Source organism: Trachurus japonicus, chromosome 3 (genome assembly GCF_045865225.1).
Source record: "Trachurus japonicus isolate A0001 chromosome 3, Traja_1.0".
NCBI classification, from domain to species: Eukaryota; Metazoa; Chordata; class Actinopteri; order Carangiformes; family Carangidae; genus Trachurus; species Trachurus japonicus.
This window is the reverse complement of record NC_140909.1, coordinates 8,227,625-8,250,931: the sequence shown is the minus strand read 5'-3', so window position 1 is coordinate 8,250,931 and position 23,307 is coordinate 8,227,625. Positions and strand designations below refer to the sequence as shown.

The 23,307-nt window shown below is 40.8% G+C and overlaps 1 protein-coding gene across 3 annotated transcripts in view; it reads right to left on the bottom strand.

The window, feature by feature from the left end:
- The window catches only part of mettl15 (methyltransferase 15, mitochondrial 12S rRNA N4-cytidine), a 45,148-nt gene extending 24,078 nt beyond the window's left edge, over positions 1-21,070 (bottom strand). Inside the window, exons 1-2 of one of the 3 annotated variants that reach the window (XM_085759090.1) lie at positions 21,028-21,070; positions 19,349-19,597 (exon numbers count right to left, since the gene is read on the bottom strand). In XM_085759090.1, coding sequence (XP_085615216.1) covers positions 19,349-19,582 — 234 coding nt within the window. In that variant the 5' untranslated portion in view covers positions 19,583-19,597; positions 21,028-21,070. Of the gene's footprint in view, positions 1-19,348; positions 19,598-19,757; positions 19,809-20,854; positions 20,872-21,027 lie in introns of those variants that run through there. The other 2 variants (XM_085759107.1, XM_085759098.1) reach the window with 2 other exon arrangements.
- Positions 21,071-23,307: the final 2,237 nt, after the last annotated feature.

Here is a 23,307-nt window from a genome sequence, read left to right as displayed (position 1 = left end):
AGGTCATTTATAAGGTAAATTGAAAATCTAGTTCCTTCACCCTGAGGGAAAACAGGCTTCTTCAAAGCCTTTGAATGCTGCTGTGAAAATCTTCCCTCTCTCTTTCTCTCCCTCTCCCTCCCTCTCTCCCTCTCTCTTTCTCTCAAAAAGCCTGCTACTTTTGCCACCAGATGGACAAAACAACTTCTTGAAAAGATTTTGTGATAATGGGTTTGGCATTTGCGATGATGATTGACACCAAACTTGGGGAGTGAGTCATTCACATTGATATTTCATACAGAGGGGTGTCAGCGAGTCTCTCACCTACACCAGGCCTTTCCCAGAGAAAAGCAGCAGACTGGAATTAAGCCAGCACACAACACAACATAGTGGGTCATGTCAGCCCACTAAATGCAGAGATGAACTTAAAAGAAAAGTAATTACTGTGGCTCTATGTGTGTGTGTGTTTTTTTTGTGGTACTCTCTAATCCAGAGTGTGTAATATCTGCCTTTCCCAGCAGAGGGAATAGGAGAGTTAGGAGTGGTCCAAGTGGTGCAGTCCAACAGTGAAGCTGCAAGGTGCTATAATGCAGGACACAGTCACCCCACAGCATTCTTGATGAGAGCTTTTCTTCCCAAAAGGAAAAGGTAAATACATTATAAACTCTTATTTGGTGTGCTACGTCCAAAAAAACAAAAAAAAAGTTAAGGTCAGAGCATCTGTTCAGAGAGAGACTTCACAAACATATATGATATGGGGAGGAAAAGGATCGTTTTTGCATTAATGAGATTTTGCAAGCTCATTTAACGGTAAATAATATCCTAGCCATATGGGGGGGAAAAAAAAGGGGGCGGGGGGGTCTCATCTCATGTCTTCTTATGGTTGAATTTATTAGGAAAAGGGGAACAGGAACCTGAGAGAAGTCTGAGTACTCACCTAAATCCCACTTGTGACTCCCCAGCCCAGGTCAGTTACAGTGGGGGATCTAAAATGTCATTGAGGGGAGTTTTTACAGATCTTGTTACACTAACACACAGACCATTAGGGAGACAGATACACAGGTACAGGATCGCTTTTCTTGTCGCGTCCGTTGCCATGGGAAGAGTGGAGGTAACCGGTTTGCATTTCTTTCTCTGTCACACAAAGTTCAAGGCGAGATACAAGTGCACACGAGTTTGGCAGTTTTTTTTTTTTTTTTTACAGCATGAATAAGACGTAAGCCGGACGTTGTGATTATGAGGACTCACATGTTTTTTTTTTTTATCCACTGCAGAAAGTGGTGGAGTGTGTATGTTACCTGGACCCAACTGTGCATATAAATCTTACACTTAAAACGGCTGCTGTGCTCAAATTACGTCAAGATTATTATTATTTTAAAACACGTTTATTTTTTAAACACGACCTCAACCACCTCATCACAGCCTCATCTGTTTCTCTTACAGTTTACCTCTGCAAATGAATCCCAACTTTACGCTTTTAAAAAGGGTTTAAAAATAAGTTTCCTCCTCTATTTAAACTATTGTTAATACGTGTGTGCATTGGTCTTCTTGCAGGTGGAAGGAAGGCGGAGGTGGGGTTTGCACGAAACAGATGGTCAGTGAGAGCAGACGAACTCAAAAGGCATGAAAGCTTCCCCGCAATTACTCTGTCAAGAGATTATGTTGACGGTGATCAGCGTCGTCTGAGACGCATGTGGCACTAAACATACTAACCTGTGTGAGTGAGTGAACGAGTAATACAGGAGCACTAACATGTTGACAAAACTCTTCGCCAGAGGGTTCCTTCCAAATGCGTCTCTGTATGTCGAGCTAATCTCCCTTTTGTCGAAGGAATGCTGCAGAGTTACGACAAATACTTTCATTCCTCGTCTATTCAGTGGTGTTTGCACTCTTTTTGGCGTGAGTTTGAATAAAAAAAGGCACCCGAGGAGGTATTTGAGCTAGGTAGGACAAGACACGTCCACACGCGTAACAACAGCGTTGTTTGCCTCCGAAAACACCCATCGAAAGTATGTCTGATCTAGGTACCTTCCAGATTAAAATCACGTTTACTTATCCCGACTGATGAATGTTCAAACAATTAGGGGAAAGATTCTTTTCACCGTCAGACTTGGCTTTAGGATTTGAAGGGTTTGTAAACTCATAAAGCCTATTGAGACCAAAAAGTCCAACCAACCTATGAGTCACACGAGCTACACGTGAGGTATGAATATCATTTATCACACTTGTTGCATCTTTTCTGACATCGTGACTCTAAAAAAACTTCCTTTTCAGGAAGAAGCAAAGATATTATCTGGTTAAAAGTTATTAAAAACTGATTTTAGTCTCACTTCCTCCTTGTTGAGGAAATAAAAATCACCCAAACCAGACTAGTCGTCCCCCAAACACATAACATTTGACACTATTGTGCTTTTAAAGAGATTAGAGAGAAAAGATCATCACTATGTTGTTCATCATTGCCAGTCAGCGTACTGTTGCCGGCGCTGCACGCAAGTCGCGCTGTTTGTTTTGCTGGGAAGTGCTCACACACCTGGTAACATGTGCACGCAGGTTTAACAAGGCCGACAAAAGGTTAACTTAACACTACCGGAGATCAAACAAAATGTAATCGGGGCACGAATCACGATGCTGCTACATACAGTCCTACTGTGTAATCTGACCGACCTGTTCACACATGTTTCTTAGAAGTTCACACTTAACTAGAATTGTAATTGATGATTCATTCAACAAATTCATGTTCACGAGAATATAAACAGACCCAAAGGGATGTTTTCAAATTGCTTCTTTTGTCCTGCCAATTTTTTTTCCTTTCTTTTTTTTTGGTATTCAGCTATGAATGAAAGGCCACAGTTTGAACTAATAAAAAAAAAAATCACCTTGAAAACCATCAGTGCTTTAACCATTTCAGTTTTTTTTTCCTATTAAAAAAAAGTGCTAATCTGAGTCAGTCAATCACAGAGCACTGCGGGCATGATTTTGTAAAAGGAAGCGATGGCAAGCTGCAACTGCAAATCGAGCATCTTCCCCTGAGGAAAAAGTGACTGGGCAAGAGAGCGGCGGAAGAGTCAGAGACTAACAGAGGAGGGTAAATGTGCATCATTTACTGCTCAGCCACATCCACAGAGACACAGTGTATATAGTGCAAAAAAAAAAATCAACACTGACTAATACCCAGTGTTAAGAGATTGGATGCACGAAAACATCTTCAGCTGGACTTTCTTTGTTGGTAAAATTGTTGTCAAGGCCACACTGACTAGACACTGACTAGTCGTCTGTGCCTTTTTTTCTAGAGACATCCCTTTTTTGGTGATTGGCTGCAACATAAAACCAGCTATGGGTCTACAGATGTGTGTGTAGTAAGTTCTCAGTGTAGCGCCATGCAAGCAGAGGACATACTGGATAACTATCTAAACAATTTCAGGAAGCTGGATAGTCTGTTTGTCATGGTGTGTGTGTGTGTGTCCTCACACCATATATAGCAAATTTCAGGCACAATCTTGGCTGTTATGAAACACACAGGCATGAATAAGTGGATAAGTTCCTCCTGCAATGTCTAAAAAGAACTACACCCATGTTATAGATTAGTTTGAGTTGTGCACAAAAGGTTTCCAGCCATTTTGAAACCTGGAAAAATGCATGATTTTAATTAAAAGTAACTCTTGTTTCATTTGTTTGCCTGTCAATGACATCATATCGCCTATATCATGGTGGCCTGCCAGACGACTTCAATCACACTAATTGAGCCACATGTTTAAGATGCACTTTTTACCCCGTCGTCACTTTAAAGTGTGTTATTTTAACCGAATGAAGAATTTTTCTCATTGGACGTCACGTCTAGATGTTAAGTGAAAAGAGAATAAAGGCGTCGCAGCCCCTCGGAGACGTCCGGAGTTCCCCAAGAAGAAGCGTTTGCTTGTGAATCACAGATTTGTTTCTACATGAAACTGCTTTATTCTGTGTTTCTATTGGTTTTAACCCCCTGGTACATTCGTTATGGAGAGGACGACGCCTCTGTGGAGAATTTGCCTGTAAAAACCTCCAGAACGCACCGGATCATAAGTTATCAGTGGAACAATCGAAATGTAAACAGCTTCCAGTTTCCAGCTCTTCCCCGATGTCCCAGGTCCACCGTACAGCAGCGGTGAAACACTAACTTTTAATGTGAAACTGCTTTATTCAGTGTTTTCTCCATTTACAATCCCCCGGTCTGTTAGTTTTTGGAGAGGATGAGACCTCTGCAGATAATTCAGCTCCTAGTAAAAAAAAAAAACCTCCGGAGCGACTGACACTGAAGGAATCTAAAGCAGGAGATGCTGACGGCAGCGGTGGTGAAGATACCGACTCCCATGATCCCACGCTACCTCACGACGTCATCAAACGTTGTGTTTTGACTGAAGGACCCCATAGCGGCATAAATTACTAAGGGTGCATGTTAAGTTCACGACGGATTCAGCTTACTAACTGTGTCTGCGAGGAAATGAGTAAGTCACCAGTGTAAATAAAAAAAGGCACAAGTAAACTATTGTTTAGGTTTAAAAAGGGTTGCACCGACGTGAAATATGTCTGCTACACAACAAAGCTCAGGGGGACAGAGGTAACGGATGGAGATCACCTCCACTCAGTCTGTTGTTTTCTACCTAAACACGATTCTAACAGCGCAGGATAAAGGTGGTGCTGGGGTAGAGGAAAAGTGTAGCTGCAGGTCTGATGACGACGTCTGAGAGAACACAAGTCTGTGTTTGAACCTGTAAGATCATATGTGGTAAAAGAAAGAATCAACACAGGAGTGAAGATCCCACAATCCCACTCTTCCACTAACTTCGGACGGCACTAAAAGGCAAATTCATGGGCCACGCACCCGCCAGCTTAACTCCAACAAACACAAACACATTGTCTCTTTATTTACTGTAATAATCATGAATGTTCTACCTGAGTATGATTGCACTACATGATTATGCGGCAGACTTGCTGGTCCCTGGGAGGAGGAAAAATAACCAGGAGCTGAAACCGCCTTAAACTGAATTTAAATTGAGCAGCTGGCAGCAGTGGATGCATGAAACAAAAGGCAAAAAAAATTAAAAATAAAATACAAAATCTACTCCTTCAAACATCCTGCAAATATGAAATAGATGTATTTAATAGTATGAAAGCAAAGCTGGCTCTCAGGGAGGAAGCTACATACTTGAGTGGCTGCAAAACTTAACCTATACTCATCGCTAATGAGCACTAATTTTTAAAATGAGCAGAGCCGGGTTTACGTGACATTATGTGTCTGGGTGATCACCCAGTATTAGGAAAAGTGAAATTTTAACTAAATCTGAAATAATAATATCATCCTCTCTGGTTAGGGCTCAAGACTATTGATAATGATGCAGCTTTCAGCTCAGGTGGATCATTTTCCACATTTCGTATGTACTGTAAATGTGCAATGATCGCTGTCCAAGGTGCTGATCCTGGTAAAGCCACTGAGGTTGCAGGGCTATCACAGGAAACTCCACATTGTTCCTTCGGGTTAGTTAAACTGGTGATAAATTGTTTTTCCTGTAGGCGTAATACGTCATTTTGCGGGAACGAGCTTCACACAACAACACAACTTTGTACTGAGGTGGCAGCGGAAACCTCAGAGACAAATAGCAACAAAACTCCACCAACAAACATCCAACTATTATGGCTTCAAATGATGACAAGAAATATATGTTTTTGCACTCCCTGTAGCATGTAGGAGGACATGAGGATATACCGGTCGCAGTAAAAACTCCCTTCTCTCCTGAGAACTTCCTGTAACATGATGTGTAGCTCAGTTTTTGGACTGATCTTAAGATGCCGATTTATGAAGCTTCATGTAAAAGTGTAAATGTATAATCTCAACAAACATAAAAGTCCTCACATTTCCTTCCCTTCTCACTTCCTTCAGAATATATCTCTGCCTTTGTTCTCTGGCTGCATTTGTTATGTTTTTCAATAAAAGTCTTGACTGCAAAGAGGAAAACCCCGGTCCCTGTCCTCCTCTACATAAAGCTCATAAAGTCCATGTCAAGCATCCACCCACTCCGAGGAGTCCTGAGACTGGCTCTTACACCACGATGGTGCTGAGAAGATCCCAGGAGGAACGGGGATAGCAGGCGCTTGTGTCTTCTCTGAAACTATAAGCCAATAACTCAATATTTACTGTACGTGGGCAATCCAAGACAACGATTAGTCTTTCTACCGTATTTTATAGGCAGCTTGCATTCTTGAAAAAGTAATCTAGAAGTAACTGGATTTTTAAAAAAATAAGTTGATTTAGCTGCTGTTTTGTTGCTCAATGTACTAAAAGTGGGGGCTTTAAAGTCTAGTATGAAATATTAGAAAATTTGTTCACGTGTTTTACTCTGAAATTGGGGCGACTGCATGACCAAAACACCATGCATGCAGGGGATTATCGTCTGCACTGCAAGGCAATCATAGTCTCAATCATTAATCTGTGTATTAAAATAACGTAAACGGCATTTTATTCACCTGGTGCTTTCTAAACCTTTTCCAAATAAAGTGATTTATAGGGGAAAGTAAAGCATTGTGGGGATCTGATTTGGAGGCAATGAGTGACAGCTGGGGAAGAACTGATTGGACACTGAAAGAAATGGAAAGGGAGGGACCTCTACTGTGTGCATGAGTCATCACTCTCCACCCCCACCCCCCCAGCCAAACTGTCTGTTTTTGTCTTGCAGGTTGGAGATTTACTGAGCTACATTTTCTCTGCTGGAAAGATTCATTTTCGCATAAAAATGAATGCAGACCGTAACGACCAAATTATAGTGAGTAACATCATGAGTAAAAATGTGCAGGGTAAAGACTGCAGCATTACAACCGAGGTCCAGTGACTGTTAAAAAAAACGACTTTACAGCTAGTGCAAGGTATCAAGATATCCTAAATATAATTGTATGCATTTCATTATATATGTCGAGTGTTTAATGTTAATGTGTATTTTAATACTATGATAAATCAAATCTAGCAAAACATATCACACTGGGATTCACTGTTATTCTATTAGCATGTCAGGCTTCGACTATTAACTAACAAAGGATTTAATGCCAAACAATAATTAAAAAATGTAAACTATTTAATCCATAATAAAGACACATCTGAATACTCATACAGCATTGTGGCTCCTGGATGTGCATCCTTACATTGGCAGAGACTAGAGCCTCACTTCTGTGCTCTGTAGCTGTGGGAGACAGCCGTTCATGATAATCAAATTAATGTTTCCCACAGTCTAGCAGGTTAGATTGGGGTTGAAAATAGGGAGAGGAGAGTTGCTGTGTGTGAAATCCTCCTCATTACTTTGATTAGTCCAGTCAAATCTGAATAGTCATAACTGAGCTGGTATATAAACATCCAAGAGGAAGTCATTTCTGGATTGTTTGACATTTTGTGTAAAAAAAGAAAAAAGGAGAAAAAGAAAAGAAAAAGCTCAGTAATTATAATTTTACTCTCTTAGTTAAATTCCTGCCCCATCTGCTAAAAACTGTTCTGCTTATTGTAACGTACTTGGATGTTTGACCTTCACTGTGCAGGGTTTGACACGAGAAGGTTAATTTCACATTCAACAGATGTTGAAGGAGGGGGAGGGGTTTCTCTGTGCTCACCTTAAATCCGACTTTATCATCATGTGCACGTACAAGCACAATTTTGTGACATCACAACTGGTTTGGAAGCCAATCGTGGTTCAGTATTCGAGTGAGACCTAGTGTGACGTGGAGACATGAATCCCACACTGACTGCGCACAGACTGAAAATTAACTGTTCACAGGGAAGTACAGACGTCTTCTGTCCAGGACTTACATGTTTGAAATGAAAAAAATATTCCCATGATTATAGGTTCAGGGGTTTTTCAATGACAGATTTGATTATTTGAATAACAGTAATTAAATGTTATTTTGTGGATAACTCATCTATTATTCCATGCAGAGTATTGTGCATGTCTTAAAACATGTCTGGACGACCGGATGAAAGACGGTAAAGAACAGGCAATATTTTCCATAAGTTTAGACAAGATCAACCTTCAGAGTTAAAAGAAACCAACCATGAGTTTGGGTGGCAGAGAAAAATGCAAATCCTGGTCTCTCGATTGCTGAAAGAATGCTATAAATTGCCGTTCCTCCCTACATAGGGCTGTTCAAAGCAGCGTGAACTTCCAATGCTGCCTTCTTTTTTCTTAAGAGGACCGCCTTGAATGAAAATGGAAAGCTCTTGTTTTCAGTTTGGTAATCTGACCTCATATGCAGTTATTTTCTCAAGCTTGTGAATCATAGTTGTTAAAATACAAAATATAGGCTGCTAACTTCCAGAGGATAGGAAACACCACAGACTGGGAGAGAAATGCCAAAAGGCTATTTCTTTGTTTTAACAGGAAACAGGAAATAAGGTCAAATATGATGCGGTGGATCTATTCAATATGATTACGTGCTTCATTGGTGCCTGCTCTCAAAGATTTCTCTTAAGTGTGACATTACAGTCAATACAGAGCGACAAGGAAACAATACAAACTATATAAAGCCCAAGAGAAAACAAGACGTGAAACTGAAAAGAGGGGGCGGCATCATCTAACTATATTCACAAAATGTAAAGAAGCATCAGGAAAGATGGCTTTCTCTCCTGAAGGTGAATTTCATGGTACTAAAGGAAGACAAAAGAAGAACAAGGCCAAGTCCATTAGGGAGTGCAAAGAGGAGTCAACCTAAATGAAGGCCTAGTGGTGGAAGGCATGGTAATAGGGAAAAGACATCTAGAGGCGTTTAAGAAGATGCTTCCGGTAGTTTGACGACTGGGTTGACACAATACAATGTAAAATAAAAGGAACTAGGGGACGGGGCGGGGGTATTGGAGATGTCATGGGGGAGGGGGTCGGCTCAGAGGGAAGTGTTGTGGTGCAGCATGATGTGCTGATTTTTTGATTAAGCTGCCCTGGGCCTTTCCTCAACTGGCACTACCATCGGTCCGCCAAGGCTTTTTCTTAATGCACTGTACCTGGAACTACTGTCAGTGCAGCAGATATTCACTGCAGGTTTCCCAGTGCACCTCGTATTGCTTTCTATTTTCCTTATTGATTGCCTCAGTGTTAATGGGTGGCCCTCATCACAGTATTAGCCTATCAGTCAGACAGAATTGCCATTTTGTTTCACTTCATTATCCATTCCAGCACTGTGATCATGTTGGCAGTTTTTCTGTTTATGAGGGAGAATTATTTTGCCCTAAAGTGATTGATGTCACTTTCAGTCAACACAGAAGCTGTGGTTGCTGGGAACAGATAACAAATGTCTTGTGGATTGAAACAAATGTTGATTTGTGTTGTTTTTGTGGGTATTTTTATGTGGCTGTGTTACTGACTCTGTTAGGGAGTCATCCACGCCTACAAATTAGAGATGTGGGCAACAATTCAAAGAGCTGCAACCAGGCTAACACACTGTCAATGTTCGATTCTTGACAAATGTCAATTGTCTCATAGCCCACCCGACCAACAAACCAACCAGCCAACCCTTACAGTAGCTTAAGGTGCTGGAGCTAAGTCTGTAGTTTGCAAAGGTGCAAATGACCAAAGATCACACCTTGAGGTACCACCAAATGACCATCAGCCAGCTCCAGCCTGGTGCTTGGGGGTTATGCAAGTTGGTGTGAGAAGTGTCAGAACCAAGTCACTAACACAGTGATGGTGACATTTGCTTCATCTGGCACTGCTATCAATGCATAATAGTTCCTTAAAGAGGAACTATGCAGGATTTCCAACTTATATGCTACATTTTTACCTTAATTAAACATATTTGGGGTAATTGTGATGGTTAAATAAATGACTGGAGAGAATGGAGGCTTTCTGCCTTCCTCGTAGCGTCTTTTGGCCGAAAATCTGCCTTGCAAGATCAGCGCCGCCGCCGCCCTTGTCCCAGCTCTCGTCTCAGTGGCATCACGACACAAACGCGCCCCGTAACCCGTCATCTCTTGTTTAGGACAGATAAGACAACACAAATTGTAACATTGTATAACGTTATCCACCGCTCCATGGATTGATTTCATGCCGGCTTCGTTGAAAACAAATGCACATGGCCAAGAGGAGGGTTAGCAAAACAGCAGAAAAGCAACCACACTTGCATAGTTGAACATTTTGGCAAATTCGCCTATTGCCATAATCCCTATAGTCATAGCAGTAGGTTCGTTACCTTTAATTATCGGTGCATGTTGTTTTGAGATCTGCAGGGCAGAGACGTGAGCTGCTCAGCAAACACAATGGAGGTGAACGGTACAGGTCCCCTGTCCCTCAAAACTCATCAAATACACAATCCAACAACTCCAAAACGCTCTCGTGGACAAGTCGTGACCTGCACATCCACCATGCTATGAGATAATCATGTAACATTACGAGATGGAGTTGTTTTCGAGGCAAATGCAGCTGGAACTACATTCCCGACACGGCTGCTGGGTGGATTGATTTCAAAAGCGCAAGTAGTTCTGAGTATTTGCTTCATGTGTCGTAATGTTACATAATTATACATGATTATCTCACAGTGTGGTGAATGTGCAGTTCACAACTTGTCCACGAGATCATTTTGGAGTTGTTGGATTGTGTATTTGATGAGTTTTGAGAGACAGGGGACCTGTACCGTTCACCTCCGTTGTGTTCACTAAGCAGCTCACGTCTCTGCCCCGCGGATCTCATAACAACATGCACCGACAATTAAAGGTCACGAACCTACTCCTATGCGCATTTGTCAATAATGTTGAACTATCCCTTTAAGGCAAGAGGCGAATTGTGTTACGTGAGCCAAAGCACATCTGGCCTTTGAGGTATTAAGCTTACGGGTGGTGTACTGAACTGGTAGGAGAATAAAGCGCAGCTCAGAGATCTCCTGGTGACAATTGATGCAAGGGTCCTTCAAGTTACACGACTGTTTTCAAGATCTAAGATATTTACGAGACTCATCTTAAGCAAGGTGTTTGAACATGCTGAGGGAGTTTATATAAAACCAACAAGCCCTAGCAGGGTCACGCTGGTTAAACTGTGGAGGTAGTCATGGTGTAGGAACAATAAGCGGGAAGTGAAGAAACTTCTGTTACTTGCTTAGGTCAGTAGTGTCATGTAGTGTCAAGCGGACACGCTCTTCCCTGCCAAATTAGTCAGGAAACAGAGGAGGCAAAGAGTGGGAGCTCCCCAACTGAGAACCACAGAACTTCATCTGGATGCTACTGGGAATATAGACAATGTTGGTTACACAGATAAGGTCAGTGCAACCGACTTTTATCAGAAAAGGTCCAACAGCAGTTTAATAAAAGATCATTTAAATGCAGGGGCAGATGCTGAGGAAGATCAGTAAAGGAGCATTATACTCTCACCTGTTTAAAACCACCTTCAGTTTAAATTGGCCACAGCCTCGGTTTAATAGTATTTTTCCTCCTATAGCGTCGCTGCACATCTTAATGTTTACAATATGACAACCTGATGGTAACACTTGTAAGTGTGTCTGGTCTTCACAATAGAAAGTAGTGATGCAGCAAAATGACATGGCTGTTAAGACACCATTTTATGCAAGAGAGGAAGCATGTCTGACATGACAAACCATTTACTGCAGCAAGGTATAAAAATACCCCAGTTAATGCCAAACCATCAACCTCAGTTAGAGACAAGAGTAAAAAAAAAATATTCACCTCGTTCATTGCAATACGATTGTTTTACTCTCTTTTTCTTTTTCACAAACACTAACATATCTGGGCATTTATGATAAATCACATGCATGAATCTGATGAAAATAAAGGTTTTTTGCTCTCATTTTCATACTCGCATGGTAAGACAAGATGTGGATCCATTTAATAAAAGCCAGAGTCAATCAGAAAAATATGAATAAATTAAATCAAGTCAGTAAATCTCAATGATGTCTAAACCATAGCAGTGATAAATAGTAATTGGCCTAAATGATAAATGTTTTGTTATATAATTATCCTGAGCATATTTGAAAGAAACACCACCGAGATAATTCAGTTGGACCTCACGCAAACATCAATTGAGGATGTGTTGCAGGAATGAGTCATCTCAATCCAGCTGTATCTGATTAGCATACCCACTCACACACCAAGAACAAATGTAAATATTGCAATAAAACCTGCTGTAACAGTATCAATTCGGCATCGAGGATAGGTTCCAGTTTATTTTTACTACGTCTAGCAATATTGGATGCATGTGAGCACAGAGTTATACGATTTCAATAATTGTTACTAAATCTACATGCAAATAAAACGCTCAGTAATTGATGTTGTACCAGCACACTCCCCAGTTTACCCCCTGTGCAATGCGCTTTTATTTGATGTTATGTGGATGCATCAGTTGTAAAGAGCTTTTTCTCCCTCTCCGTCTATCCCTGTCTCACTCAGTTGCACACGCACGCACATACACACGGTCAATATTATTACAGCAAATTCAATCAAACATTAATTAAGTGCAACATTTGAGAAATGATTTACTTTTAGAGGAACATTTATGCTTTATTGGACAATATACTGTTCTGTAAGATGCAAGAAACAGCTTCGTAAGCAATGTGGCAAAACTGAGTGGTGGGCAAATATAGTTCTGGGGATGAAGGAGGAGGAGGAGGAGGAGGAGGAGGGGGGAGTTTTACTTAAGCTAAACTACGATGGACAACGTCTGCCCAGGTAAGCTGCTCAGGAAAGCTCGCTTTATTTGTTTAAAATTGTTGTTCAAGTGCACCTGAAGCTGAAGAATGTGTAAGATGAAAGGGCTGAAACAACTCTACAGGACAGTGTGGTGAAGCACCCACAAAGGGGTTGTCTGCTCAGCAAGGCTGAACAATTTGGCGCTCTGTAGACTGAGGCACCCCATTTGGCTAATGAAGTCCCAGACTGTCTTCACACCACACCCCCACCCACCGCTCCACTATGAAATGTCCTACTCATGAAAGTAATGAGGCAGGGAGGGAGAAAGACTCTTCTGGCCACTGATAACCTCAGACTAAACTTGCAACCTTACGAGACAAGGGCCTAATATCTGGCCGTCAATCAGCCCCAGCATCCCTGGCTGGAGTGTTTAATTACAAGGATCAATTATTTACCAGCCTCCTCTTTCACTACTCAGTGCTCCCAAAAAAGGAGTGTAAAGAAAAAAAAAGAAAAAAAAAAAAGAAAAAAACATTGGCAAGACTCAAGAAGAAGTTGTTGTGGAAAATTTAGTAGAGAGAACAGTTGGTGGCTTGTTCACTGATAATAAAGATAATGTTTATTCTGTGTGTCGTGTATTACAGATGAGTTTACAACAAAAAAAAAGTCATTTTAAAGAAAACTTCTACAATCACAAATCACATTTTAATACTTACTAACTCTTAACTGGATTAGAGAAACTGGAAATAATAAATAAAAGCTTAAAACAAAATCCTGAATTATTAAAAAAAATGTATGTTTACTGCAAGACTAAAATCAAAACAGAAAACTAATGTTTTGCTTATTTTAACGGTGTTATAAAGTTCCTCAGGATGCAACTGCAGTGGTTTCCTGTGCTTCATATTTACTCCTAAAGCCATTTCTTGACTTGAGCTGCATGTCCCAAACAGCAACTACAAGGCTTTTAACTAATTTGAAGAGACAAGCTCATGTTACCCCTTTGCTTGTATTCACCACAGCGCTTCACCTGGCTGGAGCCGGGAATATACTATAGGTAAGGAGACACAGACAAACTCTCACGGATGAACCTTGTGTCTGCAGTAAGAATACAATACAATTTCACAAGCTGCAGCCCACAAAGACCAGAAGAAGATAAGACATCACACATATTGAAATGTAATATTGCTGACTGTCTGCATATTACATTCCTAAGTAGTTTTGTGCACTACGATCTCCATAAAACGATACATTCCACAAAAAACTACGGTGCTCTCCACTGATTAAGTCCAGCTACCTCACACTACCTCTCCTACTCTGTTTTATCTTGCATCTAAAAATGCAAAAAAACAAAAAACAAAACAACGTATTGAGACGTAGCAGCTGGTGGAGTGTGTTGTGGTCATCTATCCATAGAACAGAGTGCCTCCTCATGTGTCCAAATTACAGCCAACAAAATAACCCAAATAACCGGGGAAGTGAAAAATGCAGCACTCAACTTAGTCTGCTGTGGTTTCGGGGCCTTAACAAGATACAGCACCTGTGATTTGTGGGTTGCCTGTTTTGCTAGATTTTTTTGTGTGCTAGATTTTCAATTGTCATCATGAGTCTAGCCTGGTTCTTGCTATTTATGGTGTGAAAGCTCCACATTGGCGACCATCTGCTTTCTACATGAGCTGGCACTAATGTTTCTGTTACTTTCATGATGACCTTAAACTTAAAATTACAGAGCTTTGGAAGTCTTGGGAATAGTTTACACTTTAATGCTGTTATGCTGTTTTTTTGCCCTTGGATTTGCAGAAGAAAGAGTCACATGAATCAGCTTTTAAGAGGCACTGTCGTATACCTATTTGTGTATGTGGGAATTTCTATGACTGATCAAAATCTGGTTATACTGTGTAAGCAAATTAATAATAATAATAAAAAAAAAACATAACTTAACTTCAACATCATATCTGAAGTCTATCTCTTTAACTAATTAAGAATCATGAATCTTCTTTTGCATGTGACAAAGATATAGCCTATCTTTATGCACTAACTGAGAAAAGAAAAATACAAGTTTTAATATGTAGCCTAATGGTCCAAACGATATTTGTTATCCGTCTAAACCTGCTCAAACATTGGTTGAGTGTTAAAAGACTCAGGTATTGATCCAAAAAAGTCGGTTTCACACTTATGGCCTTATTAATTCCACAAGGGGGAGTGTGTTGAGACTGAAATGTAAGAGTAGGCAGCTCGTTTCTCCTAAAGCAGCACAGGGTTTCTCCCCTGGACTCTCAGCTGATGGCTCATTAATCTGTTCTAGAGGAGGTCCCCTACGCAAGCAGTCTGCGCCAGTGGAGGACTCCTCGTGCTCCGTCTTTTCAGCACAACTGTTTCACTGAACCACAAGCATTACTGGGTTAAAGAGGAGGTTTCACATGAAAGCATTATTGAAAGAAAAAAGAAGAGAAAAATGTAGCAGGAATGTTTTTTTTTGTTTGGTTAAAAATCACAATGTATTTTTTAACATTCAATCTGAGCTGAGTGCTTTGCTGCAGCTTACAAATGTTGTAGGTTCTGCCAGTTCCACTGAGCATCAACACCACACACTGTGCAGCTCTGTGCAGCTTTCAGCTCATTGTCTTGGTGATGTAGTTGAGTCCCTCCAGCTCTCACTGACCTCCCTAGATAAAACCACAGAGTCACTCCCAACTCACGGTTGCAAATATCTCTATCTGTACAATTCAAGTAATAAATTCTGTAAAGAAAAAAAACCACAGTTTACAACAGCTTGTATCTCTTTTATAGCTGAATATTAACCTTGTACCACTACACATTCAAGTAAGCCATGCTGGATGTTTACAGTGGACAGTTTGGATATTAAGGTGGATGTAATATATTTCATGTTGCTATCAGAAGGGATTAGTAAATTTGAGGATTAGCATGTGGGTCAACGTTCAACCATCTTACTGTTCCTCCCATTGTTCACTAAAGAAATATCACAATGCGCTCTGACGTTTTGGCTTCTCCTCTTGAGCCTAAGCTACAAAATGAACAGTATTTAGAAGCATTCAGCTTATGTATGATTTTCTGCTGCAGTGGAAAGCAATATAGACAGCTAGTGACGCTATTGTGCAGTAATAACAAGGAGAGAGTGATTTCTGTTAAAACAACAAAACCTTTAGACTTACAGAGAAGAGTCAGGCTGTTACAGAGCGGCATGGACAGTGTGTGCCACCAAGTCCAGCTAACTTAAAGGGATAGTTCAACATTTTGGCAAATTGGCCCATTGCCATAATCCCTATAGTCTTAGCAGTAGGTTCGTTACCTTTAATTGTCGGTGCAAGCTATTTTTTAGAACGGCGGAGCAGAGCCGTGAGCTGCTCCGAGCTACGCTACGGAGGCTAATGGGATTTCTTGGGTTCCCTCATCAAACTCATCAAATACACAATCCAACAACTCCAAAATGCTCTCGTGGACAAGTTGTGACCTGCACATTCACCACGCTATGAGATAATAACGGAGCGTTACCAGACAGAGTTGTTTTCGAGGTAAATGCAGAGACTGCTTGCTGAAAAACTGCCCCCGATGGGCACACGCATCAGTGGTTTTGCATGAATTTACCTCTAAAACAACTCTGTCTGGTAACGTTCTGTCATTATGTCATAGCGTGGTGAATGTGCAGGTCACAACTTGTCCACCAGAGCGTTTTGGAGTTGTTGGATTGTGTATTTGATGAGTTTGATGAGGGAAACCAAGAAATCCCATGAGCCTCCGTAATGTAGCTCTGAGCAGCTTGCGGCTCTGCTCCGCCGTTCTAAAAATAGCTTGCACCGACAATTAAAGGTAACGAACCTACTGCTAAAACTATAGGGATTATGGCAATGGGCCAATTTGCCAAAAATGTTGAACTATCCCTTTAACAGACAGCAGTTTACATATTTCAGTCTGGGCCCAATTGGTGGGCCAGCTGAACAGTATTACCAGTACACAACAAAAATGGTGACAAGTGTGGCGTAAAAATGCTTGAAACACAAAAGTCTGACTAAAATGTCACCGGTGAAAACTAATCTGAAGTGTACCAAATTTAATGGCTATAGTATATTCAATATAATGTTTGGACATTTCACTCAAAACTGCAGGTATAGGCAGTAAAGGCGTCTGTACAAACTTTTGTGCCATTCAGTTTAGTAGATGTTGAGATATTTGATACTAGAATAAGCAGAAACTTTAAACTGCTGGTGGTGCTGGATAAAAAGTCAGGGCATCACTAAAGACATTAGGATTCGTCCAGAGGGGAACATGAATGTCTGCGAAAAATTTAATGGCAATCCATCCGACAGTCGTTTTCATATTTCAGTCTGGGCCCAATTGGTGGGCCAGCTGAACGGTATTACCAGTTTCTAAAGTATGTATGAAAAAGTAAAAAGAAGATAGGCTAACCATTGCATTGGACCTTTATATCAGTTAGTGGTGAGCTGCATCCTCCTCTGTCAGGTGAGTGTATGTTTTCAGTGTAGAAATATGACAGAATGTGAAGCCAGATCCAACAAGCATGATGGCCAATTGTAAAACTGTGGAAAGATGGTGTGGGCTACCAGTGCAAATTAGCTACCTGCATACACACTTGCAGCCAGATGTCCTGTGTGGGAGGCAGCAGGGCACAGAAAAGCTCCATTTACACACTTTGGTTTAACTGCAGTATTTGCTCTTACACTCATCATTGCTTAAGTACTCCATTCATACACACTCTGCTTCAGCTGACAAGAACAATTACAAATCGGTTATTATTTTACAATAGCCATTCATATTTTTAATTTTACTGCCCTTTGTGATTTATATTAAAGATAGGGAGCAGCTGATCTGCTAGTGGCACCATTACTTCACCACCAAAAGCTTTAATGGTATAGATGTGTCTATGATATGAGACTGGCAGAACATATGGTTGTCCTTACAGAGCCATAAATCAGCAATATGAACGTGCTGCATTATGTGTAAGCACTTTCATGTGTCTGTAATGTTGCCGTGGTTATAACACAACCGGTGAAACTGCAAAACTACACGTGTGTCATCACATAAATATATAAATAAACGAAGAGACATCTGCAGCGAAGCAACATTTAAGACACGACTGAATGTAACCATGTCACGTTTTCCACAGCACGTCACACTAAGTGAGGTCTACAGCATGTACTGTAGCGAAAAAAAAGAAAGAAAAAAAGAAAACAAAATCTATCAAACTGTTTTTTAATAGAAGCTGATTGGCAAGCTGTCTTGGGACAGTTGGCAAATGGGCGGGCAGTGGAGGAGTTTAGAGGTGCTAAAGTTCAGGCAGGAGCGACGCAGCACCCTGTGTCCTGCCAACAGCCTTACAGTGGCGCAAATCCTGACTAAGTTGTTGACCCGTGGCCCCCTCCTGCCTTGACCGTGCATTATATAGGGAGCGGGGAAGGGGGGAAGAGGGGAAGGGGGGGGCATCACTTCCCCTCCGATGCTGCTTGCCACACCAGAAGGCTTTTGACTCATGCCCATCTGTCCTGGTAGTACATACATTAAGTGAAAGCCAAGATACTGGCACTCTGTCCGATTCATGTGTGTCTTTATAACAAGTCGTTATATAGTGTGAAGAGATTTTTTTTTTTTACCTTAGCAACAAACATCTCAAGTGTCAGTGAAAGGGTAATTTCTCACAGGTTGTTGCAGTTCAGCACCACTGAGGTGTTGTAATGCACAAATTTGGAAAACAAGTTCTTAACACTGTTTTTCTTTTTTGTTCCAATTCAAAACCAAAAACATATTTGTTTCGAAACAAACCTGCAATAATCTCACCTTTGTGAAATTTATGAACTGCAGTAAGTGAGGTGTTGAACTTTTCTGCACTTTTTTAGATGGGAAATGCGTAACACTCATAGGTGTTTCCAACCCTCTGACACACATCAGAGGGACAGCGTATAAGAAACACCTCGCAGTATGAGTTTGCACGCCTATGCCATTACCATAGCAACCGAGGCAGACTGGATAACGATGCCTGAAAATACAAATACGACCTAATCACTTGCAAATATCAGCGTGGACAGTATTGGAGATTCATTTTGGTCATATATCAGATGTGCTGTCTGGATATATTATAAGAACTAGGCCTATTTGATGTGGAAATATGACAGGGGTCGATAAGGTCGATAATGGTAATAAAAGGAGGTAAAATTACCAATTCATTTTATTTTAAAAGTGACTACAAGGACTTTCGTAAAGCGGAAGTGTTTTCCCATGAGCCTCCGTGTGCACGGTGAAATTCTTAGACTTAAGAAGGACGAAAGCAAAAGCACTTGACAAGAATGTTTTCATTAATCAAGAACGAAAGTCAGAGGTTGGAAGATGATCAGATACCGTCGTAGTTTCGACCATAAACGATGCCAACTAACGACCCGGCGGCATTATTCCCATGAGCCGGCAGGCAGCGTCCGGGAAACCGAAACTAGGAAATGCTGGACGAGTTGACCACTAAATAATAATATCAAAATAACTAAAGACAAAACGATATATTAATCGAAAATGGACCAATAAACAAGTGTAATGTAGATTCATCCACATTAATCTGAGACTCTTTTATAACCAAAGGCAAACCTCTCGGGGTCTCTTTAATTTCATATGTCACTCTTTTGAGCTCAATGCATGATTTACATATCTAAAAACAACATTTTTAGGCATCAACTTTTTTACAGGACATCAAGGAACAAGCACAAGACGCAAACTCACCTGTCCAGGTTGGAGGTCTAAATAATGAAGCACCTCTTTGAGCATGACGGGTGTGTGAGGAGGCTTCTCAGCTGAAACTGAAGACAGTTCTTCAGATTCCCAGGAACCAGGACCAGGAGATGCACCGTCTGTAGAAGTGTGCAGGCTTAACTTCCACGATCTCCATGCTCTCCACACGGCCAGATTGGCTTTGCGTAGCAGTGGGTTGGAGCGCAGTAACATGTGGGAAATCATGGTCCATATACTGATCTAGGTAGACAATAAGAGCAAAGTTATTAAGTGTTTCAGCCAATGAAGAAAAGCTGGGTTTGAAATACAGTTTTGAGAAATATGGTGATGGAGTTATGAACTGCAAGCAACAGGTGATTACTGATTTCAAATGTATTTTTGATGGTTTCAATGCTATTACCTGGAAAAACTGCCAATCATTTGTACCAACTGGCAGTACAACTATGTAATAAAGCTCTTTTTTTTAAAAAACTTATTTAGCATATGAGGTTTCCAACCTGAAACAAGAAGACAAAGTTCAACATTTCCAGCCAACTGAAAACTACTCAAACAAACACATATCTGTGGTTCATGTGCTGCATCACCACCACAGTAACAAGAGTCTATGGATTGGTTGAACATTTTGGCATTTTGTATGAACAATACTGCCAGCACCAGGCACCAAAGCGAGCTACATTGTTAAAAAGGTATTCGGGTGTTTCCTGGCAACAGGATGTATTGAAAATTAGAGCTCAGGTGGTGATGTGTGATCCTGACAAAACAAAAAAAAGATATGTTCAGACATTCAACAAGTTTGCACATGGCACTGGTGAAGGCAATGCAAATCTTCAACTGTGACAAAGAAATACACCGTCTGTAAAGAGGCAGAAATAATAATAATAATAAAAAATACTGAGTTATGGTGCATGATTGCAGTCAGATTGAGAAACATACCTGCAGAACAGGAATCAACATCAACTTTGCCACAACTTTATTTTCACTATAGTAATAAATCACAACATAAATGTGATGTTGTCTTAGACTTAGCCCATCCAAGGGGGTCATTTCATCCTTATTTAACTTAAGGAGGAGGCTTTTTTTTTTTTTTTAACAAGGGCCCTCTATTATTATGGCAATAGCTACCTAGCTGCTAGCCAGGAAGCTAGAAGCTGGTAACAGCACAACATTGGATCATTTCATTTAATCAAACGTCTATTGCCATGTTACGTTATCGACCTATTCTGACATAAAAGCAATGTTTTGATTCAGATCAGCTGATCTACCTAGCTAATAATAGGAGAGCTAGTAGCATGGAGCGTGTGTAGCAGCAGCATGTGGTTGTAGATTACAGGCGTCACATGCAAACACTGATTTTAACAGACATAGATTAACAGAGGTGTTTGGTTTAGTACGGCTTTTAAACGATAAGGTTGTTGCCCTTGATGACAAACGAGTGTAAACGAGCTGTGACGGTGTTTGGATGAACTGTGGTTGGTTGGTTGATAACATTTTTTACACCTGACATGTTGGATGAGGACGCCGCGCAGTTAGCTCCACTGCACTAAACCAGTAACAAATACGCGGACAGAGGCAGCAGCAACAATATTATATTATATTTTATTATTAAAACATATTTTCTTCCAGGTGAGTTGTGTACTGTTAACGCCACAGGTAAGTTAACCTTATCTTACCGTAGTAGTAGTAGTAGTAGACCGCCGAGGACGAGTGGTGCGTTCGAGACAACTCGGAACTCGAAATTTCACATTTGAAAACTCCCGAGTTCCGACTTAAAAGCTTTGGAGACGCACCACCACGCCGGAATAAACAAAAACATGGCGGACCGGGACCAAATTTGCATTAAAAGTGCACAGATTGTTGTGTGTGACGTCAGACAACTGATTCGCGGAGAAGTCGGGGTCGATTTCTTTTCTCCGACTACGCCGGAGTTAGATTGCACTTTTTTTTTCAAGCAGGAGAGCCGAAATTTCCGAGTTCCGACCTGTCTCGAACGCAGCATAGCTCCACCTTCGGCAGCCGCAGCAGCATGTCGATGAGGTCACTCTGGCCCCGCCCCCTGACCAACCCCGTGCGTCCAATCAGCTGCGACAGAGGAAGAGGGGCTTGTTTTTGAAATTATTGGCGCTTGTTGTGCTGCTGCTAGCTGTGCGTGGCTGTGTAGCTAGGTTTTTTTAATCCCTCTAAAACGAAGTACTTGCCGTTCACCGGAAAATGTTACCGTGGTAATGATGAGGTGAAATACGGCGGCTACAGACAAAAAAAAAAAGGTAAGGTCCTAACTAATAATGGGAACCCCCCACACGCCGTGTAAACGGACGTGGAGACGTTAACTTACCGTTAGAAGTCGAGTGTGCGAGCTAGCTTAGCAGGTTACCTCCCGTCACATTGATCACGAGTAGCTTTAAGGCTGTTTTTTTCTCCCTTTTCTTCTTTTTTTGATGTTTTTAAAGCAGTTGACAGCTTTCTATTAACATATCAGCTTTGTCTGGGGTTTCACAAAGACGCTATAATGGTCTGTTGATCAACGACAGATCTTCTGTACATAATATCTAACGTTAACATTATTGCACGTCTGTCTGCCCGTCCTGGGTGGATCCCTCCTCTGTTGCTCACCCTGAGGTTTCTCCAATTTTTCCCTGTTAAAAGGGGTTTTTCATGGGACTTTTCCCTCAGTTTAAGGGCAGGTGATGTTTTCATGATGCTGTGTAAAGCCCTTTTTAGACAAGCTGGTTGTATAAACGGCCTATACAAATAAAAAATGCCTTATATGCTTCACATCTTTTCCTTTGTGTCATACGCATTTCCTGTTGGTATTCTTGATATTAAGGGATTTGGGCAACAATTTATCACGAAGTTGAGTTAGAAAACAAGTCTGAAACTGCACAACACGAGTTTCTAGTTGCTGACATACCAGCATTTTGGTTTCATATTCAATTCAATCCTTTAAAAGCGTCATACTGCGACGTGTGCACGAATTTGAATATTTGCTGTATGCCAATAAGTTAAATCAGGGCTCTAGACTAACATTTTTTCTAGTGACTTTTCTTTTTGTGTGTGTGTGTGTGTTTTATTTTTATCTGTTTGTTGGCCCCTTGACTGTTGTGTCCTTGAGTCTGTCACATGTGTTGTCTTTTGACGCTACTCCATGCTCTTTTAAAATTGCCCCCAGGGGACAAATAAAGTGTTTTTGAATTGAATTGAAAGCAAATATTCACATTTTCTTTTCATTCATTCATGGTCCTCACACACCTTGGCCTGACACCTGAAACAACAGATACCAGATTCTTTGAGTCACAGTCTGGAGCCCTGGGTGAAATGGCATTTAACTTCAACTATATCTGAGGCCACATGTACAATGTCATTCAGTCTTGTTGTAGATTTTAATTAAAGATAAACTGACTCCAGCTACTGTATTGTTAGTCTGTTAGTTCCCTGGGGATGTGTAGAAACAAAGCATGAGAATCACAGCTATATCTATATAAGAAGTGACAAAACACATCATCAGTCATTGAACAACCGATTTTAGCATAAGTGTGATTTTGTTTATTTACGCACGTATTCGCGTTTTTATACAACAACATTAGAATTCTCGTAATGCTTTAATAATAACATGCAAACCATTTTTTGTACCAAAGACAAAATATTGTGTGACACTGGATATCAGAGAGATTGTGTGTCAGAATATAAAATGCAAATGTTGCCTGTCTGGTTCTGTAAATGTTATGATGTTATGCAAATATTTGAGCTGTCTCTGCTTTGTCAGGCTTATTAGTTATTACCTGAGACTGAGACGCCTTTCAGAGGGGTGAAATAAGTAACTTTAGTCAGTCAAGTCAGTTTCAATACACCTTTCTTTTGTCCATAATCCCTAGTTTCTATATTGTTTTCTGTGATTAAATCAGGTTAAAAATTATTTGGTAATTTCATTTTATAACTCTTTATTTTTGTTTTGC